Raw genomic sequence first — 25,659 nt, forward strand, 5'->3', positions numbered from 1 at the left:
ACAGAGAAACCCTGTCTTGAAAAACCAACCCCTCCTCCTCCCAAAAAAAAAAAAAAATACCAGATAGCCAAATTTATTTGCTCAAAACTAGAGATTTTGAAGAGGGTTTCTTAAACGGGATGAAAGGGGTTTCTCAAATGTCCTTTGGAACAATTAAAGGAAAGCAAGGAACATGCTTTGGTTTGTTAATCATAAAATGAGAACTTTCAGTTGAGAGATTGAAGTTCAGAAACTCGATTCCACCACCACGAGAGCCCAGATACTTCTCAACCTTAGCAGCTTTCTCTGTGACGATTCGTGGTGACAGCAACAGATGTGGCTGATTGATGCTACACATTGTAATGTGCCAATCTCTGGAAGCTGTTTATAACCCAACAGGCCACTGTTGTGCAGGCAATCCATGCGTTAGATTACAGATCTTGTAACCTAAGATCCATTTGAAGGGAACATAAGATCCTTCGAAATCTACGGATTTTAGTACTAGAGTACTTAGTTTCCTTTTAAATTTATGTATTTTTATTTATGTATTAAACAAATTAAATGTAAATTTATTTATAATTTATTTTATTTATTATGCGTGGGTGCCTGCTTGTCTGTGTGTATCTCACACGTGTGCAGTGCCCTCGGAGGCTAGAAGAGGGTATAGAATCCTCTGGTGTTTGAGCTGCAGTCAGTTCTAAGATGCCCAATCTGTGTGCTAGGAGCTGAAGCTGGGTCCCTTTACAAGAGCAGCAGGTCCTTTTCATGGTTGAGCACGCGGTTTCTCGATACAGATTCAGAATGTTCATTTCCGTAAACCTTTAAGAGATTGCCACTTGTTGAACTTTAGTGTAACATCAAAGAGGACTGTCAGTGATGCCATTAAAGGCTGGTAAGATGTTTCCTCATTTTCTAAGCAGTTGGCTGGATTTTCTTCATGTATCTCAAGTGAAACGACAACACATCTGGAGCTAGGCCACACAACCTAAGAGCCATAAGCAGTCATCAAAGAAATGCATGCAGCTGTGGGGCTAGGGAGACAGTATGGTGCTTGCCATGAGATCCTGAGGGCCTGGTTTTGATCCTTAGAAGGCTGAAGGGATGTTGTGTGTTTGTAACCTTGGGGCAAGAAGCAGAGACCAGTGGGCTTGCTGGCCAGCTAGTCTAGTCTACTTGGTATGGTCTTTGCCTGTGAGAGACCCTGTTTCAAAAATAAGGTGGATGTTTCCTGTGGACACCCCCCGCCCCCACACCATAATTATTTTCGCTGCTACTTCATAACTGTAAGTTTGCTACTGTTATGAATCATAATGTAAATCTCTGTGTTTTCTGATAGTCTTAGGTGACGCCTGGGGAAGAATTGTTTGACCCCCCCCCACAAGGGGGTCGCTGCAGCCCATAGGTTGAGAACCACTGCTATAGACCATATATTAAGATAAGACTGCACTTAACCATTCAGTGTTGCTTTTGTTTGGAAGATCTTTCCGCAGTGATGTTATCATAGCTATTGGTCATTTGAACATTATACATGAATTGTTAGCTAGGTACACTTTCCATCATAGGGCATATCTACTTCACAGCCAGTCTCTTATTCCCTTGAAAGCTAAGACTCTGTTCTCTGGAGTCCAAGACCCCTCGTAAAGCCAGGCATGGTGGCACATGCCTTTAATCCCAGCACTTGGATCTTTGTGAGTTCGAGGCCAGCCTGGTCTACAGAGTGAGTTTCAGGACAACCAGGGCATACATCGAGAAACCTGTCTTGAAACAAAACAAAACACTACTCCTATTCTACAATGCTTGCTAAAACTGTGCTAATGAACCATACCTCAGGGGTTGTTTTTTTGGAGACAGGTTGTTCAGTACCTAGGTTGTCTTAGTACTCGTGCCTCCATTTCCTGGGTGCTGGGATTTCCAGGTGTGCACCATCAAACTCAGATACATTTGTGCAAAGTGCTTTCTTTTGTGTGTGAGGAGCTCTGGGTGTGCATTTTTCTGTGCTTATGGTTATTTGATGTAAAACAGAAGCACCAGCTCCTATGAGATCCTTCATGTTTGCCGATTGCAAAACTGACCCACTGTCAGGGCTTCTTTACTCCAAAAGGAGAAATAAAAATCATTTTGACAATCTTTGTTTTGTATCGAGACAACACATCTTGTGAATCCAGCAGCAGATGTATTTATTCGAGGCTCCTCTCTCGGCATTGTTTTGCTTCTGATGCGTCAAGGGCAGTAACTCGTATGATAATCGGGCATTTCTATGCAGGCAGTGCTTTAGCCAGCTCAATCAAAAGGGACATTCAGCAGTTCTGGTCCCTGCAGTTCCGAACAACCTGCTTAACATGCACCAACATGCATTATTAATTACAAAAGCACATCAATAAAAACACTCGCAAGATACAATGCACATTAGAATTATCGAGGTGATTTTTAGATGGATGATGACACTCAGGCCCAAGAAGCTGATTAAACCACCAAGCTTTTACTAATAAAAGCCAGAGCCGTGGCGCCAACTGTCCCTAACTTTCCCACTGGATTTCCTTGCTTTCAAAGCTCCCCTTATGAATGGCTTCCTCAGTGTCTAAGGATCAGAGATGTGCCGGGAGACTGACACAAGCTGACATTTTTTTTTTAAAGGTTGCAGAAATCTGTGGCATAAGTTCTTTGAAGAGAGAGTAAAATGTAAGAATAGGTTCTCATTTTACAAGAGCACTATTTTCTGTGAAAGGGACTTCAGTCTGGGCTGCATTTGCAAGGCCACAGGGGTCTGGAAGGCTGGTGGAGGGCCAGGGTGGTGACACTTTCTAATCTACTTCCGGTCTTTTAAGGTTCACCTCATCTTTGCTTACTGATCCCTGGCTAGAGAAGGAAGTACACAAAACAAGATTTTTTTTTTTTTAGAAAGACTTGGAATTTTAGTGATTTCTGGTCTCGAGGGGTCGTAATCTCACAGGTTTTTTTAAAAATTTATTTATTAGATATTTTCTTTATATACATTTCAAATTTCAAATGTTATCGTTTTAACCTAAGTGAGTTCTGCTCCCAGTGTATAAAGTCATCTGATGGGGCCTACGCTGAGGAAGAACTCGGTGGTAAAGCACTCGTCTGGCACTTGCTTATTGGCATTCTTATTAACTGTAAACAGTAATGTCTTTAAAAGCATTCTTCCTTTAGGCTTCATCATTTTACATTTATGTGCATGAGAGTTTTGCCTGTGTGTTTGTCCCTGTATCTATCACGTGTGTGCCTGGTGCCTGTGGAGGTCAGAAGGGGGTGTCAGATCATGTGGAACTGAAGTTATGGATGGCTGTGGCGCACCATGGGAGAGCTGAGAAACAAGCCCAGGTCCTCTGTAAGAATGCGCACTCCGCTACTGAGCCATTGCTTCTGTTCCATGACTCTTAGATATGTGATGTTCAGTATGGTGGCCAATAGCCACATGTAGTTACTGACATCTGAAGTGGGGCTGGCTAGTCAAAAGGGCTCTGTGCTGTAAGTGATGACCACTTTTCAGGTTTCAGAGACTTAGTCCCTGGAAAAGTTTTATGGGTTTTGCTTTTAAATATGATTATAATATTGGATATCGTGGATGAGAGATAAGGCCACTGAAGTGAATTTCATCTCTTCCTTTGTGCTTTTAAATCTGGTTACTGCTGTCCAACAGAGCAGCAAATGTGTTTGTGGTACCTCTGTCTTTCTGTTGGAAAGCTCCACTCTAGGACAAAGGAACATTTAATGCAAAGGAAGGAGTTTGTACCGCACACTTTTGACTAAAGGATGAACAGGACAGCCAGCGACCCATTTTGATGGTTGTTGGATTCTGGTTCCATTAAGGCTCCCTTAATCAAACTTCTTGTCAATTTACCCCTAATCTTTGATTGGAAGCATCACTGAATACGTGTTTTATTTGCCTAAAACAGCACATTTGTGACAGATGTGTAGCCTGGTCTTCGTGTTGGTCCTCTAACAAGTGGAGTGGGGGCTTCCTCTGACTCTGTTGCCTGCCATTAGGTCCTCCTTTCTTTAATCGACTGCCTGGTAGGGCCTCAGTGGGAAAGAATGTGCTGAGTCCTGCTGGGACTTGATATCTCAGGGTGGTATGGTACCCAAGGGGGCATACCCTCCTCTGAGAAGGGGAGGGGATTTTTAAGGGTAGGACTGGGGCTGCGATCAGAGGTAAAGTGAAAACAAAAATTAATTAATGAAAAAAATAATAAAAATCAGGACAACTCCATCTTCATTTCAAAACTGACTTACTTTTAATAGCATTTGTGCAAAAACATTCTATTTACATGGATGGGAGGCCTGATTCACAGAGTTCTTAGGAGGCTAACGAATTGTGAAAATTATCCAGAAACTTGTGAAAGAACCTGTCTGGTCCCATGGAGAGGCATGCAGGGGGACTTAAGGGCCCTTAGAAGTCTCAGACCAGCTATCTGCCTCTGTGTTCACACCTTCCTTCCAATAAATGAAGCCATTGGGGAAGATAAAATATTTATTCCTAAGTGTCTATAACTGAATTTATGACTATAACTTGCTGGATATTATTGCCTGTGTAAACCCATGTAACTGTGCACGTAAAACATGTTTTTATTAGTTCCTACATAAAAATTTTATGATAATGGTGAACAAAGGAGCAATTTAGTTTAGCAGAGTTTGTTCTTATTACTCTGGCTTCCAATAGACTAGCTACAGTGCAAACAGCAGCAGTCTGCAGGGGAGAGGGGCGGGGCTCGCTGGGCTCATGCTCCTGGCAGTGGGCTGGGAAGGTGGGGAGGCCCCCAGAAGCCCCTGGGGCCTCAGAGGGGTGAGGCTGGGGAGGGTGCCATTAAATCTCTGCAGGTTGTTGTTGGGCAGCCCCACTCCCCATTCGTAGCTGTGCAGCATTCAGATTTAGCCTCTGAAAAGGCTTCATAACTGAAAGAACTCCCACATACTGTATTTCAACCAGAGAATTACAGAGAGAAAGGGGTTCAAGTGGCTTATTGTGGGTCATCTCCCACTCTGGGATTTAAACAAAGCTCACACAGAACAAAGTTCCTTTAGCCCTGGTGCCTTCATCTGAGTCTCCCCTGTCTGCAGGGCTTGGCAGGCTTTCTGGACTGAGAGCCCACGCCTCTCCTTCCCACTACCGCCCTTTCATGCTTGACCCCGCGAATGTGGCAAAGGATCCCTGTGGTGACCTGGATTGGAGGGAAGTTCCTCTAGAATCTGAAAATAAAGCATCCTCCATAAACACAGCCAGTTCCTTCCTAATGACTAGTTGAAAATCGCTAGTCCATAATCTCAAGTGAACACAGTTCCTGCAATGACATTTAAGGACAGGATTTGACATGTGAAAATGGACTTGGTAATAGCAAGATGTATTTTAAATTGCATGAACTTGGGAATGAAAGACAAAGGATTATTGTAGGCATATAATGCTGCAGGCTATCCTAGAAATCGACTGAGAAACTGGGCCAGCGTGGTGCGTGCTGAGTTCATTCTGGGATGAGCTCTCTCTGAAGCATTAGTTGAAGGACAGCCCAGTCCCTAGAGACTGTGATGGGCTAGATTCTAGACATCTGAAGTTCTTAAACATTGGAACTCTCATGGTCAAGATCTAGAGATGCACCATAGTCAGTAGGGTGCTTGCCTAGAATGTAGAGACCCTTGTATTCAGTACCCAGCATCACATAGCATGGTGGTGGCACACACCTGCAATCCAAGCACATGGATGCTAGAGGCAGGATTATCAGAGATTAAGGGCTATCTTGGGATGAGAGAGAGAGAGAGAGAGAGAGAGAGAGAGAGAGAGAGAGAGCCAGTAAAGAACACACCTTGCTCACAAGCATGAGGACCTGAGTTTGACCCCCTAGAACTCACATTAGAAACAAAACCAGTCTATCAGGGTATACACTTGAAATCCCAGTTCTGAATAGGCAGAGGCAGGCAGAACCCTAGGGCTTGCCTGTCTGCCTGCCAGTCTGACTTACTTGGTAAGCTCCAGGCCAGTAAGAGACCCTATTTCAAACAAACCGACAAAAGCAAAGTGGGTGGCTCCTGAGGAGTGACATCCAAAGCTGTCCTCTGTTTCTATATGCATGTCCACAACTCTCATGTATGCAAGCTTGCATGTGTACACAAGCAAACACATACACACAAGACAACACTGTCAACTCACAGTTGAGAAGCACCTGGTTCATCTCCCTGTTTTGGTAGGTGTAAGTAGCGCCATTGTAGACAGATGGCTACATGTCCTGTTCTCAGAAGTATATAGATAGGGCAGTGATTCTCAACCATCCTAATTCTGTGACCCTTTAATACAGCTCCTCATGTTGTGGTGACCCCAAACACAAAATTATTTTTATTGCTACTTCATAATTGTAATTTTGTTTCTGTTATGAACCATAATGTAAATACCTGTGTTTTCCAATGGTCTTGGTGACCCTGGTGAAAGGGGGTTGAGAATCACCGTTGTGTGGGGAGAGTCTACATCACCTGCACAGTAATTGAGAGACTGGGTTTCCTTGAAGGGCTAGTCTATTAGGTCCTTTATTCTCTATGTTCCCATAGTAGACCTGTTTACTGACTCTCAGATGTGTCTTTGTGTATTTTAGATCTATTTCTTAGTGTTCATTGCCCCTTGTCAAGGACTTATGTCCTGCACAAAGAATATCTTAGGTATGCTCATGTGTGTGCATATATAGATATGTACGTGTGTGTGTGCACGTCATGTGCGTGCACCTCTTTGCTTTGATCTCATTTTTTTGCTGTGGTCAAAACTTGCTAAATCTTTAACTATAAAATGGACACACCTGTTGATTTATTCTTGCCTAATTTCTGTGATTCTGTTAGTGATAAGCCTTCTAGAAATTTAAACAGCTCAGTTTTCAACACTTTTGTCAAGAAGGCTGTTTAGGGTAATAAAGCTTACTCCACAAGGTTTGTGGACATGACCTTCCAAAGTGAAGAAATTGCTGTCCACTGGGGAAAGGTTACTACAAGTGGGAGTATCTTTGTCTGTACTGAAAATCGTAGCTTTTGGCACGGATATCTTTCTGAGATGGCCTGATTGATTCTAGGCCTTGGATATAAGAACTGAGACCTATTTGTATGATTACCCCACATATATGGAAACAGCACAGCCTCTACAATTGCTTTCTGTTGAGGATACGGTCATGGTTTGTAGGTTGGCATGGGAGCGAGATGATAGGTTTAGTTGAGATATTGTTGCTCTCTCAGAAAAGATTATTAAAGAAATAACTGTTTGGGGCCAACTCCAGCAAGACTGAGTTTCAAATGCAGTGTAGTCTTTTAACTGAGGAGCGGATGAATAGCTTTTCAAGTGTGTATGAAAGGCAAGAATCCCTAAAGATCAGCTGTTTTAAATAGCACACTCCAGGGACCCAAGGCTTATAACAAAAGGGTAGATATGGCAGAGATGAACCCCCAGGTCCAGCTCTGAGAATCAAGTGTGCTGGCTGGGCTCCCTGAGGTGTTGGGGAATGCCAATCTTGTTGGCTCTGGTTGGTTAGCTAGGGGAGTCTAGTTAGATATGGTCACAATGTCAGTTGGTGTTGACTCTGACCCACATACAAGTGGAAAACACAGCTGAGCTTGGGAAAAACCATAGTATACACAATAGGACAGAAAAAGTTACGTCTTCAACGAACAGGAACGGAATCTGAGCAGAGCTCTCTAACGAAAAATCCGGGACACTAGATGGAATATTACAGCCATGATGGAAAAGCAGAGTATTTAAAAATACAACAAGATTAGACACATTTCTAGTCCTGGCTCACCACACAGAAAACCTCCTTGATAATTTTATGTGGACAGGAGAATTTGACATATTAGATAGATTTGAATAAATCTGAAAAAGAAAAAAAATTAACTTTGCAATTTTGTTTTACAAGTCATGAGGTCCAGGATTTAAAAAAAATGTTTAAAAGCTGTATTTTAGTGTTCTCTATGAGAATTTGTAATTATGGAAGTAGAGAGATTATTTGGGCATTACTCAAGTTCCAAAGCGTTCTCAATGTTACTTTTCTCAGAGAAGGGTAGAGCGATGACACATGTAAGCATATTTAGTTAATAAGCTAGGCCTGTTAGATGGACCAGTTTAGAAAGCATCAGAGGCCAAAGGTCGTGGGTTCAGTAACAAGATTAAGATCTGCTTGATTAAGGTCAGCGGCTGGCCTGGAGCTTCACAGCAGACAACGCTGTGACTGACATGCTGTCCCTGACTTGTAGGAATGGTGTGACAGATACAGCCAGTGACCCTAAACTCAGAGGGGAAGAGACTGATCCCCAACCTGTCAGCTATGAGCTCAGCCCTCCAGCTGGCCGTTTTGTGTATAGGTTTGTCGGGGGAAGGGGCTAGCAGATTGGTTTTGAGTCTTAAGCCATTTTTGAGAATAAAGATATCTGAGGGTCCCTCTAGCTAAATATTCCTTCTGGCGTACCTCTGATTTGAACCATTAGGATGTGGCGAGGTTAACTGACTGTAATGAGGTCCTGCAGCTGGAACTTTGTGTACAACTGAACCCTGGCTTTTAAAGCTCATCCATAGACAATGTTCGCCCCTCTCTCTCTGTATGTCAGAGATCTTCAATTAGTTTTGAGCTCTGCTCTCTTATGACAGATTTCTTGACAGGTGTCAATAGACATGTAAAACTTGGTCTAGTATATATCTAAGAGCTTTTCTGGCTTTTTTTTTGATTGTGCAGAATTTTCCATTTCTTCAGTTGGTAAACAGAAAATATGAGATGAAGTCAAAACCGGAACCACGTAGGACAGTGCATCATGGGTCAGTCAGCTGACTACACGTCAGTCCTTGTTCACCCGAGTGGTTTCAGTGCTCGTGGGTAATGTTATTGCTGTTGTCTTCATAGACATGTTCATAAGGTTTCACATAAAGGCCACTGAAAGGCTGAGTAAGGATAAGCTTAAGGATGTCATTATATTTTTAAATGTTCTTGCTTTGTGTTTCATTATGGCTTAGACCACAGGGCACACTCAGCCATGTTCTGTCATTTCATTCCAAATATACCAGCTCCCCTCCCTGGGGAAACTGGGGCTAGATTAGGAAACTGATTTATTCAAAGCTTCCAATTTTGTTCCAACTGAGCCAGCCCCACAATAGTTCTTAGTCCGTAAAGCATTAACTGAGGGTCCTGTGCCTGCCACACCCTTTTCCAGACACTGGGATGACAATACCAATTCTATTCGGTCCAGCCTGCCTCTGGCTTGTTTCTGGCTATGATTTATGCTGTTGTGGTTCTTGTATCAAGTCTCCAGCAAGTGCATGTCTCATCCCTGCATCTTCTATGAGCTATCTCTTCTCTCCTTTCTACCATTTTGAAGAGCGCTCATATACTCATGCATGCATGCCTGCCTGACATTGTTTCCTCAGTTGTGCAGACTGCGAAGTTGTTTTTGAATTGAGCTTACTGACCATTCTTCAGGCTACGGTGGGTTACTTACAACTGAGTATTGTCTATCCTAAAAGACCTTTTAGCTCTCTCTCTCTCTCTCTCTCTCTCTCTCTCTCTCTCTCTCTCTCTCTGACACTGTGTGTGTATGTGTGCATGCATGTGTGCCTGTTGAAGTTCAAGGAAATATAAGGAAGTAGGCTGCTTTTTAATTCCAGCTCATGATGCACCGTTGGTCTCTTGCAACAAGCATTGCTCAGATTTAGACAAAGAGCAGTGACAGACTCTGGAAGTCTTAGAGATACATCCTGATGACCTCTACAGACAAGAAAACATGGCCGATTAAACATAAATGGAAAAGGCCATGATCTGTATTAGAATTAAATGCTACCGCAGTTCCAGCTAATCTAATGTGTAGTCTCTTAATGTCGTTATATGTACCCTCGGCAGCATCACTAACAAACACAGCCGTTTTGCAAGAGTCACATAGGGCCAGTATTCAGACATTTAGATCTGTCCAGCCTTTGTCTTCCAAGCCTAGGGTTATTTTTTAGGCAGGAGGACAACCGCTCAGTTTGTGAAATGGGTCTCTGGTTTGCTGTGCTTGTGAGTCTTCTAGTACTCCACGGCTCTGAGTTAAACCGAAAAGCATGTCTGCTGGAAGGAAAACTGAGGCAGGGCAGTGAGAATGGCCTCTGACCTGATTTCTCCTCTCCTGGCTTCTGAGTTCTTACGGTCCTTGATCCCATTTTCTGAGACTTCCTGCTCTACCTGTGGCTGCAGCCAGCCAGCACCAAGCTGACAGAGGGACACACTCTCCCTGCTTCATTTTCCACCCCTTATGCAAATTTTTATTGTTTGTCTCTTGCTCAGAATGTATCATCTCAAGGATAGAGACTGACCAAGGCCAATGGTATTCGTTGCTCCAGTGTTTTCCCATGTGGCAGAGTTGATACCCTTGTCGATAACAGTGGTGTTGACAGGATTAAACATGGTGCTCTTAGGCTGGATTGAGATCTCAGCAGTTAGGAGCACTGGTTGCTTTCTCAGAGGACCCAGGTTCAACTCCCAGCGTCTACATGGAGTTCATCATTGTCTGTAACTCATGTTCCAGAGATCTCTGGAATTCCCTCTTTTAGACTCTGTAGGCACTGCGTGGTGCACAGACATATATGGAGGCATACAATAATTAGCACACACATAAAATAATTTAAAACAAAGCTGAATATACCACTTTTTACCACCGATGCCAAGCAACGGTGATGCTTGTGATGATGGTGCTTCTAAGGATACCTGATGCCCTCTTTTCAAGCCTACTAGACTCCTCATCTTATATGACCTTAATAAATCACTGAGATACATGACTGGAGGTTATCCATTAAAGCATTGTGATTTAGCATGCCTGCAAAGATGAACTAACGTATGCCTGAGATAGCTCTGTCTTGATGGTCTTGTCCTTTGTCTTAAGAGTCCTTTGGAAAGACACTGAACTGCTGTGTCTTAGCCGGCACATGTTGGGAATATGAAATTTAAGAGAAGATTCCAAACTAGCAGCACAGCTGGCCCTGTGCTTTATCGTGCTCCCCGGGGGTCCTTCAGGAAGCAGGCAGGTGGCCCTGCCCCTTTACCTTCTGGCAACACAAAGAATAAAAGCAAACAGTTCCCAGGTGCTGAGGGGCCAGATGTAAGCCCTGATAATGGCTATCATGACTTGAGCCTTCTCCTCCTCCGTTTGCAGAGTCTCCCCACACAGAGAAGACTGTGAAGGAGGTAAGGCTATAAATTAAGGGAAAGAAAAAGCTGCCCTCGTAGACTTCGTGTGTCTCCCGTTGTGGAATTCTCTGTTGCAAGAGGTCACTGAGTCATATGCTGTGGATGGATAATTTTATGGCCACTAATAAAATTTATAGCCAAAGCAAGCTAAGATAATAAGGGTAATCAAAATGTCCAGCCCTGGGATGGGAGATTCCCATCTTGGCCTGCTGGGGTGGCTGGGCACTGGCCAGCACAAGGAGGAACTTATCTGTGGGACTCAAGGCCACCGGAACCCTAGAGGTGATTTGTGTGCATTGGAGCCTCGGAGACAGGGCCAAGCATGGGGCACGCTTCAAATGAGGTATCGAGTGATTGTGTTCTGTGGACAGCATTCTATAAACATTAAGAAATGAATTGCTATATTTAAATGCCTTGAAGTGAACCTTAAGCCTAAGAAATGACCTGACCCAGCTGAGTTTAGGACCCTACATTCTGAGAAGAATGTTATCTGAGCACCCAGGAGTACTGGTGAGGGATAAGGGATGGAGAGGAGGGTGATATTTGTCTTATATATGTGGAAGGAGTCTGACAATTTTAATCAGACAGCTAAGTTGAGAAGCCTTTTCCACCCTGAGCCCTCAGCCTGATTCGCTTCCCTCCCATTTCCCTCCACTAAGGGCTCAGACTGGATATAACTCCTGCAGGCTTTAGGCATGGGCTGGGGGTTGGGGGGAGAATCGTGTTACTTTTTCAATCTCACCATCCTATAAAACATGACATGGTTGTGCAGAAACACATCAGATTCACTGGAGGGCAGAACCCCTGTGTTCTTGGCTATCTTCTTTGACTCTGGTCCACACAATGGTAGCCCATATGACCATCTTCCTTGAATGAGAGAGAGCAAGGCGTGGTCCCTGGGAGAGGTCAAAAGGAATGGACTGTTTGGCATTATGAGATGTTTTTTTATTGTGATAATATAGCCATATGCCAAAAATTTTAAAAAAGTAACATCTGAACTACTTTCTGGTCCATATCAAGTATGCACCGTGTGGTCATCACTGTGCAGCCTTCCCCGACACCTGTCTGTAGCATTCCTCATCCAAGATGGAAATTATGAAGCCAGAAGACACTAACTCCAGTCCTTTTGCCTTAGTTCCTGGCATCCCCACTCTACCTCCTGTCACTATAACTGACTAGATAACTAGGGTGCAGAAAAGAGCACAAAGTGTTTCTCACAGACTGTGGAAGGCTTATATGACCATGCATGCTACCACAGTACCTAACTCCTGGAGGTAGATGCCTTTCTGACCCCCATGGTCAGCTGTCTGCTGTCCAGAGCCTACCCAGGAGTCTCTCCACATCTGTTCAGTGTTGCTCATCTTTGGGTTAAGGCTGCTGTTTGATCTGCTCAATGGCAAGTTCATTCCCTACTCTAGACTCCATTATAGCTTGTTTAATCCCAGCTACTTCTAGTGGTTGAAAACCTGAGCAGTAACCATACAGGAATGTCCAGACAATACCAGTGTGCAAATGAGCTGTAACCCATCTTCATCGAGACGGATGTGAGCTGATTTGTGCTAACTCTGATCAAGAGTATGTATTGAGCAACTATATGTATTGACAACTATCAGTAACAAACAGCAACAAAAGACACTGTTCCAAAATAGCCAGGTACTGATTAAGAGAAAGTGTTATTAGATGCTATTTTCTGGGGCTTGGGAGGGGGCTATCATGTCCTTAAATGTAGTTAACTGAAGACTGAATAGGAAGAAATTGATGCCTGAACCTCCACATACAGAATAGATGTTGTTTGGAACTCCCTGATGTCTTGACATCAGGGTCAAGAATTCTGGGTCATTCTTGACATTCTGGGTAAAGAATGCTATCTAAGATAAACTCCATGTTGATACCCACTGATATCTCTGAGCAATTCTTTCAGGGGGGAAAGTTAAGGCCAGTAGCTTACAGATCCTTTGTTCTGACTGTGTGCTCAAGAACATAAGCCAATTTAAGAGGCTGGATGTCTTTGGGGGACACGTACTAGGTACCTTGTGCTGAGACATATCAGTATCAAAATTCCAGTGTGATTTAAAGACATGTGCCTATGCCTAGGTCAACATAGAGGCGAACAATGTGTGGCCTGTGCAAAGCAGCCTCACAGCACAGTCATGGCACATGGATTCTTACCTTTTGGAGGACCTGACACACACACACATGTACACACACACATGTGCACACACATACACACACGCACACATGCACACACACACACGCACGCACACACACACACTCGGATACATGCATCCTCTCCTCATATTCCTCAGTCGTTTCTCTCTCTCTCTCTCTCTCTCTCTCTCTCTCTCTCTCTCTCTCTCTCTCTCTCTCTCTCTCTCTCTGTCACCCTGTGTCTCACTTTTACCACCCTCTCCTTCTCCCCATGGAAAATGGTGGTGTTTGAAAAGTAGAAAACTCTATTAAGCAGTGACATGGTCCCATGTAACTGAGCTGGAGAGCTAAATGTGGGTTTTAATCAGAACCAACCCAAACATGAGCCGTGATGAAAAACCAGTTCCCCTGGGCTTTCAGCTTACTTTAGGAACTATGATGCAGACAGTGAAGGTTTTCTACCAGATTGCAGGTTTCGATGGGAAACAGCCATTTTGTGGCTTTGGATCTGAGTTTTCTCAGGAACAATCATGTATTTTCCACACTGTGGTGAGAAAAGAAATACATATGAGACAGTCTGCAAAATCAAGTTATATGGAGTCTTTCAAATCAGGCATATGGTCCAGCACTGAGCAGTTTTGCTAAGGCATCAGGATGTTCCTTATGGATGAAACAGTACTGCAGGGGGATCTAGGGGGTAGGACTGGGGGACAGAGCTGAGGGTGGGGAAAGCTGGAGTAAGTTAGACCAGGGGTGGAATGCAATAAGAAACCGCAGTGTGGTCCCAGGCTGGGTTTCTTTACTTCCTACCGGCTTTTCCCTGGGGAGTACTAACCTCTCTGACCTTCCCTTTCCTTCTTGGTGATATGGGTACATTGTCTTAGGATTCAGTTTCTGGGCGGCCCTCAGGACTGTAGTAAGGGCTTGCAGGCAACCCCCACTACCCGTTCACCTGATCCCCACCTGACCTGGACGTTATAGGCAGGGCTGCTGGACAGAGGTGGGGGAGGGACAGGTCCCCAGGCCTTAGGGCTGTAGTAGCTAAGGCTATACTGAAGACTCACACAAAAACAGCCTTGGATATAGTAGCAGGAGAGGGGCCCTCACTACAGGTGGCAGGTCCTGTTAGCTGGGAGGAATGGCCACGGCTCTGACACAAGCTCAGAAGCCAGGAGCAGGATGACTACTTACAAAACACGGGTTCCTCAGGAACACTATGGGGTGTCTCTGTGGAGATAGAAGGAGCAGGGGATCCTCACTGGTGGCTGATGGGTAAGAGGACAGAAGCCAGGGGTCCCAGGGGCTCCTTCCTCCAGAAGCATGTTAGAAATGACCTAACCTCCTCTGGGGGCCTCCATAAGCCTGGTGCTGCACTGCTCAGCCTACAACAGGAAAACAGTGGCTCCCTCCCATGCCCAGGCCTTTATTTCACCTGGAGATTTGTCTGAGAGCACACCTGGAAGCCTCTCTATTAGCACATTATAGATAGTGTATTACACACACACACGGACCCTCACAACACACACATGCACACGATGTACTCATGTACACATGCATACACACTCTCATAACACACACATGTACTGTCTCTCACACACACTCACACATACACACATTTTCATAACATATACACACACTCATATACACACACATGCCCATACACACTCACACATATACACATGCACACCCATGCACTCATACACATATTCACACATACTCTCATAACACACACATTGCATTCTCTCTCACACATACTCACACATGCACACATTCTCATAACACACATATACACTCACACTCATGCACACACACACATACACACATGCACATATATGCACTCACACACATATACTCACACATACACTCACACACACACACTCATGCACATATACACATACACACAAACATCACACATGTGGGTGCCTTTATTCTGAGGCAGGATATGTTCTAGGTTTGTTACATGTTTCTAATCTATGTCCAGTTTTCTGGTTTGCTTCTTTCTTGTGAAGTGATACACATAGCACAGTTTACTTTCTGTGAGCCCTCAAATCTACTCAATCCTCAGCTTGTTCAACACACGTTGGTAACCAGATGGACTGAGGAAGGAAAACAGAATGGCTTCGGGGCCTGCATTTTCTCCATGCCGTGTGACCTTGGTCGCATCATGTATCTCCTTCACAGCTCTTTCCTCATCTGCGAGCTGGGAGCAAGAGCCAAGCCTCCTAGATAGCTTTGTGTTGCCCATCTCCCATGGGCCTTGGGGGAGGGATAGGGCTTATCAGTCTTAGAGGGTTACGTTAGATAATTGTGATCGTTTAGTATCTTCAGCCTTTCTGTTTAACATGTGTGCAGCTCTGGGATGGGCTACCTCCAGTTTAGAGCTGAATAAGGAATTTGTGTTGGACAGATCTTTTCTAACTGGGTCTTGTCAGTGGGCAAGTATCTGTCCCTTTGACTCCTGAGGTAATTCATTCATGACTGATGGTATTGAATAGTGATAATTGCCAAGGTTGAGGGGAGTAGTTCTTGATAGTTAGTGACTTGGGGACATACAAGATAGCTCATCGGTGAGGAGTTATCAGCGGAGCCCCAGCACTGGGACCCTGCCTTCTAGTACAGGGTGGGCGAGTGCTGGCTCATCTGATAAGCAGACTCCTTTCTCATAATCATTTGGAAACAATATGATTTTGATTGTTGAGTTAAAACAACCACAGCTTCGGAGAGGGTGCCTGGCTCCTCTGACTTTCAGAGTGATAAAGATGTGTAGCTGGACAGGCCCCAGAAGTTGAACACAGCCAGCTCCCCCACTCACTGTCAGTGCCACATACTGTCAGCTGGGGACGCCTGTACAAGTTTTAAAGAAAGTAAATATTGAAGACACCTGAGACCTGAAGATGTGTTCGCATGTGTGTCTGCTGAAGTACCTCGCACAGTTAAGCACCAAGAACAACGGAAGGGACTCAGTGGTAGAGCGCTTGCCGGTGCACACGCAGACATGCCCAGCAAAATAATGAAATCTGGAAAAGAAATATATTTGCTTGTTTAAAGGACTGTAGATGTGAGCAGCAGAAAATAAAATAGTCTGGATCCATGTCACAAATGTGCTTTTGTTATCTCTGTGTGGTTGTGTTGATCTTGGTATACAGTGGACAAGCCAGCCCTGGTTCACTATCATGTGATATATAACTTGCTGAGCATAACCCAAAGTCTAGACATGGATGCACCATTTAAAGATTTAAAAGACACAAAATACATTTAAAATGAAATACAGCAAAGGGAAAGGAAACATTCACAGAGGATTGGGTGAAGCTACTCAGTGATGCCACCATGGTGTGCAAGGTGTCACTGATGCCACACTCACTTGCTGACTTCTCTCAGATGTCACTGTGAGTGAAAACCAGGTGTGTGCCTTCAAGGTGGCTTTGGATGGAAATGAGGTGCTGTGGATTTGCAAGTTTGGTTTTGGTCCTGGGTGTTGTCCAGGAGAGCATAAGGCACCATCTGTGGCTTTAGCATTACTAGGTAGTGGGGACAACAGTGTGTATGGCAGTCCCTTCAATTGTCCCCTTTGGGATGGTGGCAGCTGTTGGTGGTATAGGTAGCTCATAGAGGTAACCTGTGCCTAGGAAGAGTTAGTAGCCCCCATGGAATACAGGGACACCATCCTCCAGGCCTTCTCTGTGCTGCCTCCTCTCCAGATGCTGTGATGGGGTAGCATTTGTTTCTAATGTGCAGAATGAAAGTAAGAAAGTATAGGTTGGCAGAATCTCTACTGAATGATGCCGAACTTCCCAAGTTACAGCAGGAGTTTGAGCAAAGTTTCGATTCAACAGTATGCAATGGAGCAAATGGCTGCTCTGCTAAAACTGAGAAGTATAAATGGTTTTATGTCCCTGGTGTTAGCCCAGGCTCCCTCATCTGCCTCATGGCCAGCTACCTTGCTCAGTGACCAAGGAGAAAGGCTCCTGCCCTGGGTTTTATTACACCCGTGTTTTATAAATGATAGGAATATTTTCCACTTATCATTTAAGAGTAGCAGACCAAAGTTCTTTTTGGTTTACCTGAAGTCATCCATCTTTTTGTTTGTTTATTTCAACTAATGTCTTCCCTTTTGGACGTAGATTAAAGTTTTAAAGTAACCACCTAGCCCACTTAGACTTTTATCCCATAAAACACTGTATTATGTCAGATGAACATTAGTGTGTCTCCATACCACATCCTCATTTTTCCCTGAAGTTTGGGTCTTATAGCAGATGGGAGATAGACAAAATAGACTATCTACGTGGACTTCCGTTATAAGAACAATCACAAGAAATAAAAAGGAGACAGTCTTGGTTACACAGTGAGTCTAAGGGCAGCCTATGCTGCAAAAGACCAGTTCTCAAACAAACAAAAATGAAAACACTGTGTGCTCTAGATTTTTTAATCTTGGTGTGATAGAATGCCCCAACAGAGTCACTTAAGTAGGGTAGGAAAGGTTTATTTCACCATATAACTCCAGGTTATCATCCATCCTAGCAGGGAAGTTAAGGCAGCCAGGACTTGAAACAGCCAGTCACAGCCCAGCCCAGTCATGGATGCATGCACACCTGTCTCCTTGCTCAGTTCACAGTTCTCACTCTTATACAGTTGGCCCCAGCCTATGAAATGTCACCTACATTCAGGGTGGGTCTCCCCACATCAGTTAACCCAATTAAGAAAAGTCCCCAACAGGCATGATGTCCATAGGCCAACCTGATCTAAGCAACAGGGTATACTAAGTTGGCAGTTAAAACCAACCATCATACCAGACGAATACTTTAGGTAGGTGTGAAGGCCCATTCCTGTAGTTCCAGCACTTGGGAGGTCCAAAGGGAGGATCAAGAATTCAAGGCTAGTCCTGCTACATACCTAGTTCTAGGCTAGCCTGGACTATAAGAAACCCTGCCTCAAAACAAACAAACAAACAAACAAACAAACAAACAAACCTAAAAACAACCAAATAACCAAAACAAAAAACTCCACAAAACAACAACAACAGCAAAAACAAAACAAACACAAAGAAACAAAGCAGAAATCACTCATGGTCCTGTTAATGGATCAGAAGGAAAATGAAGTCTAAAATGTTCTAAGCCCTTTGTGAAAAACCATTGGTGCTACAAGGTAGCTGTGACTGTTTTTATCTGCAACTGCAGTCCACCTGTCTTCCTACAGCAGACCCTAATCTCTGCCCCCAAGAACCCTTTATCTGAATCCCTCGTGTTCTTCATTAGCAGACTTGCTTGTGCCTTCAGACTGGACCTCTGCCTGTTCCCTACTTTGCGAGCACTCGAAGCCCTTCCTGGTGCGAAGCCAGCATTAGTTCTCATGTCACAGTTCTGATCCTGGGCTATGAAGAGCATGTAGCTAATAGGTGACACTTTCTCCTCTCCAGGAAGGGGAGATGCAGGTGTAATACAGCCTATAATGTCAGGGGTTATTTCACTACATTATTTTAAATGGAAACAGGAAGTGACCTAGCTAGCAGGCTGGGAAATGGCCACAGAAACCCCGTGTGCCCCCAGGTAACCGAGGGTGGGTGGGATTAAACCCACCCTCTTCTCCAGACAGCAACCTGCTGGCAATGGACAGGCATTCTGTGAGCCACAGGTAATGAGCTTCATGTCATTTTCTTTGTCAGATCTCCCAGCTGATGACAGAGACCGGCCGCGAGGGACTGACAGAGTCAGCGCTCAACCGCTACAATGCTGACAAGCCTGCAGCCAGCAGTGTTCCAGCCCCACAGGGTTCCTGTGTGGCCAGTGAGACTTCCACGGGGACCTCGGTGGCCGCTTCCTTCTTCGCAAGGTAAGAGATGATCAGAACTTTGGTTCTTTTCGGTACACCCAGCTGGCATGCATCCTATGTGGACCAGATCAGCTGGAACCATTAGAAGGCATTCAATACTGTTCTTTGAGTTGGCTTTTTGAAAGCAAGATTTCCAAACTGGGCACTGTTGTCATTGTGAGCCAGTGAACTCTGTGTTGAGGGGACTGTCTTATGCATTATAGTGTGTTTAGCAGGATCTTTGGCCTCTTTCTACTCCATGCCCATGTACCCTTCTCCCTACTATGTCCTGAAATAACCAGAGGTGTCCTGAATTGAGAACCACTGTTATAAGAACATATGGCTCTAAAGATGGCCCTCCTTGGGGTAAGACTGTAATAGGTGAAGTCCTGTGGCTGCTGACCCCACACTTACCTGCTCATGAATCTGCCCAAAAAAAGATACTATTAAAGAGATGTTAGGTGTATTCCTTCTTGACACACTACTGGATATATAGCTAATCAAACACTGGATATAAGGCTAATCTTAGAGAGTTTAAAGCCAGGAGAAGCAAAAATGAAAGGTATTTGAACTATGTTGCCAGTCTAATTTTAGCAACAAGGCAGAGACAGGGCAGGAGACAAAGGACAGCTGAGTGGGACAGCAGGGTTGTCCAATTCAATCTCATGATTTTATGGACAAGGACACTGAAGAGCGGGAAGGTTCGTCGGAGTTAACTCGTAACAGAGACAGAAATAGCAGGGGGTTGATATGTCTGGTCTCCTGCTCACAATTCACTGTTCACTCGATACTTGAGCTAAACCTTAGAAAATTCTCTCTAAGGTTCTCAGGCTCCAGAGTAAACAGGATTCTGAATAAATAACACAGAGTATGAAGTCAGAGGGTTTGGTTTGAAGATTTTTTTTTTTTTTTTGGCCCTGGCATTCCCCTATATTGGGGCATATAAAGTTTGCAAGTCCAATGGGCCTCTCTTTCCAGTGATGGCCGACTAGGCCATCTTTCGATACATATGCAGCTAGAGACAAGAGCTCTGGGGTACTGGTTAGTTCATCATGTTGTTCCAACAATAGGGTTGCAGATCCCTTTAGCTCCTTGGGTACTTTCTCTAGCTTCTCCATTGGGAGCCCTGTGATACATCCAATAGCTGACTGTGAGGATCCACTCCTGTGTTTGCTAGGCCCCGGCATCGTCTCACAAGAGACAGCTATATTTGGGTCCTTTCAGCAAAATCTTGCTAGTGTATGCAATGGTGTCAGCGTTTAGAAGCTGATTATGGGATGGATCCCTGGATATGGCAGTCTCTAGATGGTCCATCCTTTCATCACAGCTCCAAACTTTGTCTCTGTAACTCCTTCCATGGGTGTTTTGTTCCCAATTCTAAGAAGGGGCACAGTGTCCACACTTTGGTCTTCATTCTTCTTGAGTTTCATGCGTTTAGCAAATTGTATCTTATATCTTGGGTATCCTAAGTTTTGGACTAATATCCACTTATCAGTGAATACATATTGTGTGAGTTCCTTTGTGATTGTGTTACCTCACTCAAGATGATGCCCTCCAGGTCCATCCATTTGGCTAGGAATTTCATAAATTCATTCTTTTTAATAGATGAGTAGTTCTCCATTGTGTAAATGTACCATAATTTCTGTATCCATTCCTCTGTTGAGGGACATCTGGGTTCTTTCCAGCTTCTGGCTATTATAAATAGGGCTGCTATGAACATAGTGGAGCATGTGTCTTTTTTACCGGTTGGGACATCTTCTGGATATATGCCCAGGAGAGGTATTGCTGGATCCTCCGGTAGTACTATGTCCAATTTTCTGAGGAACCGCCAGACTGATTTCCAGAGTGGTTGTACAAGCTTGCAATCCCATGGTTTGAAGATTAAAATTAGGTGATGTTAAGTTATTAAGAACATTACAGAAGTTTAATTTCATGTGGGTCTGGCCAGTATTTTGTGTGGCTTTCCTTTTTCCTAGGAACAGGGGCATTCAGGACACAAATGTAAGAAGGAGCTCTGACTGAGGAAGGGAACAAGCCAGAGTAGGAAGAGAGACAGGGTCCTGGGAGAAATGCCATCTATAGTGGGTGTCAGGAAAGGGTGTTGGGAGCCCAGCTCTGAGAGGCTCATTCTATCACAGCTCCGTGTTTAGTCTCCTCTGAACATTTGCACTGGGTTAGATATGGGAGAAGCAGCACCATATGTGTATGCTGGTCTCCTAGCAAGGGCCACTGTTAGCTCCACCTGTGTGTGTGCCTCTGTGATATCTGGACCGATGAGCAAGGAACCCAAGCCCACTGGAATGTTACCTCTCTGCTGTCTGAAGCAGGAATGAAGAGATGTAAGCATTTAGGTGGAAATGTCATAAGCCCAGAAGATTCTGAGACCTGGGAAGCCTATCAGAGTGTATCCACAGGTGAGTGAACTTTAGCTGACGACAGAGAAGACACTTTATTTAACGCAGAAATCTTCTAGATCACTGAGTAAGAGGCCATTTTTCTGTTGCTGTGGGGGACCCAAGTATGTGAGTGAAGGCTAAATGAAGCCTCCGAACAGGAGAGAGCCCATCCCCCGGCTCTCTGGGAACAACAGAGAACTTGCTGCCTGTTTACATCACTTAGGGAGTGAGGTTTCTGTCAGTGAGGGGGGTGGAAAATGTGCTGAGTGGCTACCTGGTCTCCATGCTGGAGGGGGCGAGCCTGGCCTCCATGCTGGAGGTGACAAGGTTTCGACGCTTTTCGGAGTTGAACTCTCACCTCCTACCCTGATGCTCTTCTGAGTGTGAAATCTCAGTGTGGGTCAGAGGATTCCACACAAAACTGCCAGACACTCGAAGAAAACAAAACACTAAAGATAGATTGGACTGTGGAGGAAGTAAGGGGCTGGGACTTCCGGTGGATTCTATTTAGGGAGAATAGGTGCTGGGCACCTATGATGAACAGGCCAGTGACAATGGCTGGGGAGCTCTGTAGATGATGACAACAGTGAGCAAAGACTCCAAAAAGATTGCTCATTACCTTGTCTGCCTGTCTGCCTGTCTGCCTGTCTGTCTGTCTGTCTATCTGTCTGTCTATCTATTCATCTGTCCATCCATCCATCCATCCATCCATCCATCCATCCATCCATCCACCCATCCATCCATCCATCTATCCATCCATCCATCCATCCATCCATCCATCCATCCATCCCCGTGTATGCATGTACATGCATGTGCATATAGATCAGAGGATAACTTGTAGGAGTTAGTTCCTTTCTTCCACTATAGGGGTTCAGGGATTGAACTCAGGTCATCAGACTTGGTGAAAGCAGCTAATGCTCAGACTGCTCCCCCTGGCCCCCTTAATATCATTTCTGCTATGAATCCTGATAGCACATGGAGCTTAATGGTATGAGCTTGCCTTCACAGGGCTTATAGTGTACAGAAGGACAGTGCACCATGGAAAAAGCACATGAGCACACTCTTCGCTCATTCCTTACCCATCACCCTGGCTCGCCATTGGGTTTTGCTTCCTTCCAGCAAGTAAGGAAGCATATTAACAACTTGTCAGTCATGGGCGGGCACCTACAGCAGAGAGAGAGAGATCTATTCGATAGTGAGAGACATAACCAGGGATCTATCACTTCTTTGGGTCTCAGAGGTCTGTGAAGAATTGTTTATACGTTCCTGTAGATCGTTCACAGTAACTCAAGGCCCGTTATCTTAGTCTGCTCATGTTCATGTAACACCATGTTCAAGACTGGGTGGTTTATAAGGAACAACAGATTATTTCTTTCCTTCTAGAGATTGGGAAATTCAAGACCAGGGTACTGGTGCCTATGTAAGGGCTGCTGTCTGCTTCCAATGTGGTGTCTTGTCTTCATGAGGTGGAAGACAGAAGGGCAAGAGAGATCAGGCTTTTCTGAGTGGCCTTCTGAAGGCTCAGCCTTGTAAGATCAAGGCAGTGATGATCAAGCTTCAACATGAGTTTTGGAGGGGACACATTCAAACCATTGTGATTGTTGAATCTAAGAATAAAAAAAAAATTCTCTTTCTTTAGATAGTAAACCTCTTAGTGGTTGCCTATATTTCAGAATTCTAGTCTACTGTTCTTTCAGGGAAAGAAACTTTAAAAATAATAAAAGTTCAGGCTGTGAGTGTACCTTGTTTGATAGGGTGTTCACTTAGCTTGTGTGAAGCCCAGGAGTGGATCTTCAGCACTGCATAAATAGGGCATGGCGGTGTTCTACCCGAAATCTCAGCACTTAGGAGACGGGGGTTGGGGGTGGGGGGTGTTAACGGTTTCAGGTCACATAGTGAGCTGGAGGTCAGCCACTCTGTCTCAGAGAAAGAGAGCTAAAAGTGATAGCAGTAGAACTAAAGAAGAAACTGGTACCTCTGCCCTCAAATGGGTTAGTAATGTGTTGCTACTGAGCATGAAGACCATTTCAAGTGTGTGAATCCTTTAGCATAAATCTTACATCACTGAGAAGAGATGATGTGGTAGATAGTATATGGTTAGATTTCCCCTTGCGCTGACTTCTCGCTAATTACATACTTTGCTTTCTATCATAAAAAGTACACAAAACCCAATGGAGGAGACCCTGTCATTGACGGTTGAGACAATGGAAATTTCACTGTTATTTGAAAAGCAATGAGTAGATCCTGTATCATGCGTGGAGTTGCCTCAAACCTTGGAAAAGAAAATGAATCCTTCAGATGGCCTCATAGCTTCACACTGAGTTTTCAATTCCCAAATAATCCAAAAAAGCATCAACAACTATGGAGTTTTTTCCCTTCAGTCTGTATCCTTCCTGTCCCTGTCCTTAAACTTAATGACTTTCCATTTGAAGATCCAGTTGCACTATTTTTTTTTCTTGTTGATTAAAAATGTGTCCTGGGTTTGAATTTTCTGGATAAACTCTAGTGTTCAATAGAGCATTGCTCTCTGTGGTTACTAATCTTGGTTGTCAACTTGATTGGATTGTGAAGGTCAGTAGAACCCACTTGTCAGAATTCACAGAGAGTATGATGATATAATGAGGGAAAAGGAAGGAGGGAGACTGACTTGGAAGAAGCTGATGCTGTGGCCATGTCTTTGCAGGCTGTAGGCCATCTGGGCTCCTTTCCCCTCCACCCACACCTTCCTGTCCACCAGTAATTGAAGATCGTATACACACTGCCACTGTCATGTTCTGTCAAGAGTACAGGGCAAAGTCTCCATGGATTGAGCCCTCTGAAATGTGAGCTGAGATAAATCATGCCTCCCTTGAGTGTCAGAGGATTTTGGTCCCAATGATAAGTAACTGCCATAGGTTCATTTTGTGGGATCCAAGTGCTCTGCCTTCTCACCTGCCATTCATCCTGTCCTGTTCTTTCATGAGGTTGCTGCCATGCCCATGATGTTCTCTCATCAGCCTCTCACAGGGCCAGGTCTTAGTGTCACATATGAACACACACCACTCCTCTCACCTTTTTGTCTTTGTTCCAAATTTATATTTTTCCTAGGGTCATTACTAATGCTGGCTCTGTCTAATCCTCCCCTGTTAGCCCTTCTATTTTTGTCTTAGGTGGCTCCTCTATTGCCTAACAGTTTGCTCAAATTCTCTTGAACTTGTACCTGGCTGTTATATGACTGATTTGGCCAGTAGTACCTGAAGCTGGAGGTTGCCATTGTAGTAAATCAGGTCTCAGGGTCAAGGGTAAACTGAGTTTTAGGGGACTGATTCCTGATGTCACTGCTGTCGGGACCATGTTTCCCCTCTGCTCAGTCCCCAGTGGACTACATGCAGCCATAGTTACAACTGTCCTCACTCTTATTGCTATTATATATACCATTTTGCTGATAGCCAAATAAAAATAGCTCCTGGTTACACTGGCCCCAGCAAAGGATTTGCACATCTGATCTTGGATAAAGGAGGCTTTCTTCCATCCCTGGGTACTTTACACATAATAGTGATACCTGGCTGTGTGCTCTGAGTTTATTAAGCACAAGAAGGATGAGGAAGATCATGAGACTGCCCATAGTTGGTCTCCTTGTTCTCCATCAGACACAGTTCCCTGCAGGGACAGTTGTGAAACACATCAACAACCATTACTGGGAAAAGCCACCTGAATACCACAATTGGTCTCGGGAGATGCAGGAATAGAAAAATGGAGCCAGGTACACACAAGATTCATCTCTCGATTGCTGACCTATACTGTAGAGATAGGGCTTCATTTCTGCCTCTGGTGTTACTGACCAGAGCAACTAATGTCCAGGATTGCATTTCTTATTAGATTTATACCTCAAAAGGCTTTCTTTTAAAATAAGCATCCCAAGACCCAAAAACATACAAGCAAGAGCCATGTAAGAACCTTTATGAGCTCATATTGTAGAAATTTTCTGTTGTTAAAATTTTCTGTTATTGTTTTCCCAGTTCCTTGTGGTTTCCATAGCAGCATGATACCTACCTTGCCTGCTGACTCTGGCAGCTCTCCTTCCTATGCACTGTCCCTGCCACTCTTCCATCTCGTTCACTTCCCTCTACTCCTGACTATTCTGCAGCTTCCCATGGAGGCAGGGC

At 44.4% G+C, this 25,659-nt stretch overlaps 1 protein-coding gene across 3 annotated transcripts in view; it reads left to right on the forward strand.

Moving 5' to 3' along the window:
• The window catches only part of Kif26b (kinesin family member 26B), a 403,420-nt gene that overhangs the window by 164,464 nt on the left and 213,297 nt on the right, over positions 1 to 25,659 (forward strand). For all 3 annotated transcript variants that reach the window (XM_021161225.3, XM_029479381.2, XM_029479378.2), the window contains one exon: positions 18,973 to 19,139. In XM_021161225.3, the coding sequence (XP_021016884.1) occupies positions 18,973 to 19,139 (167 nt within the window). The remainder of the gene's footprint in view (positions 1 to 18,972; positions 19,140 to 25,659) is intronic.

This window comes from Mus caroli, unplaced genomic scaffold (genome assembly GCF_978045245.1).
Source record: "Mus caroli unplaced genomic scaffold, Mus_caroli_1 scaffold_1, whole genome shotgun sequence".
NCBI classification, from domain to species: Eukaryota; Metazoa; Chordata; class Mammalia; order Rodentia; family Muridae; genus Mus; species Mus caroli.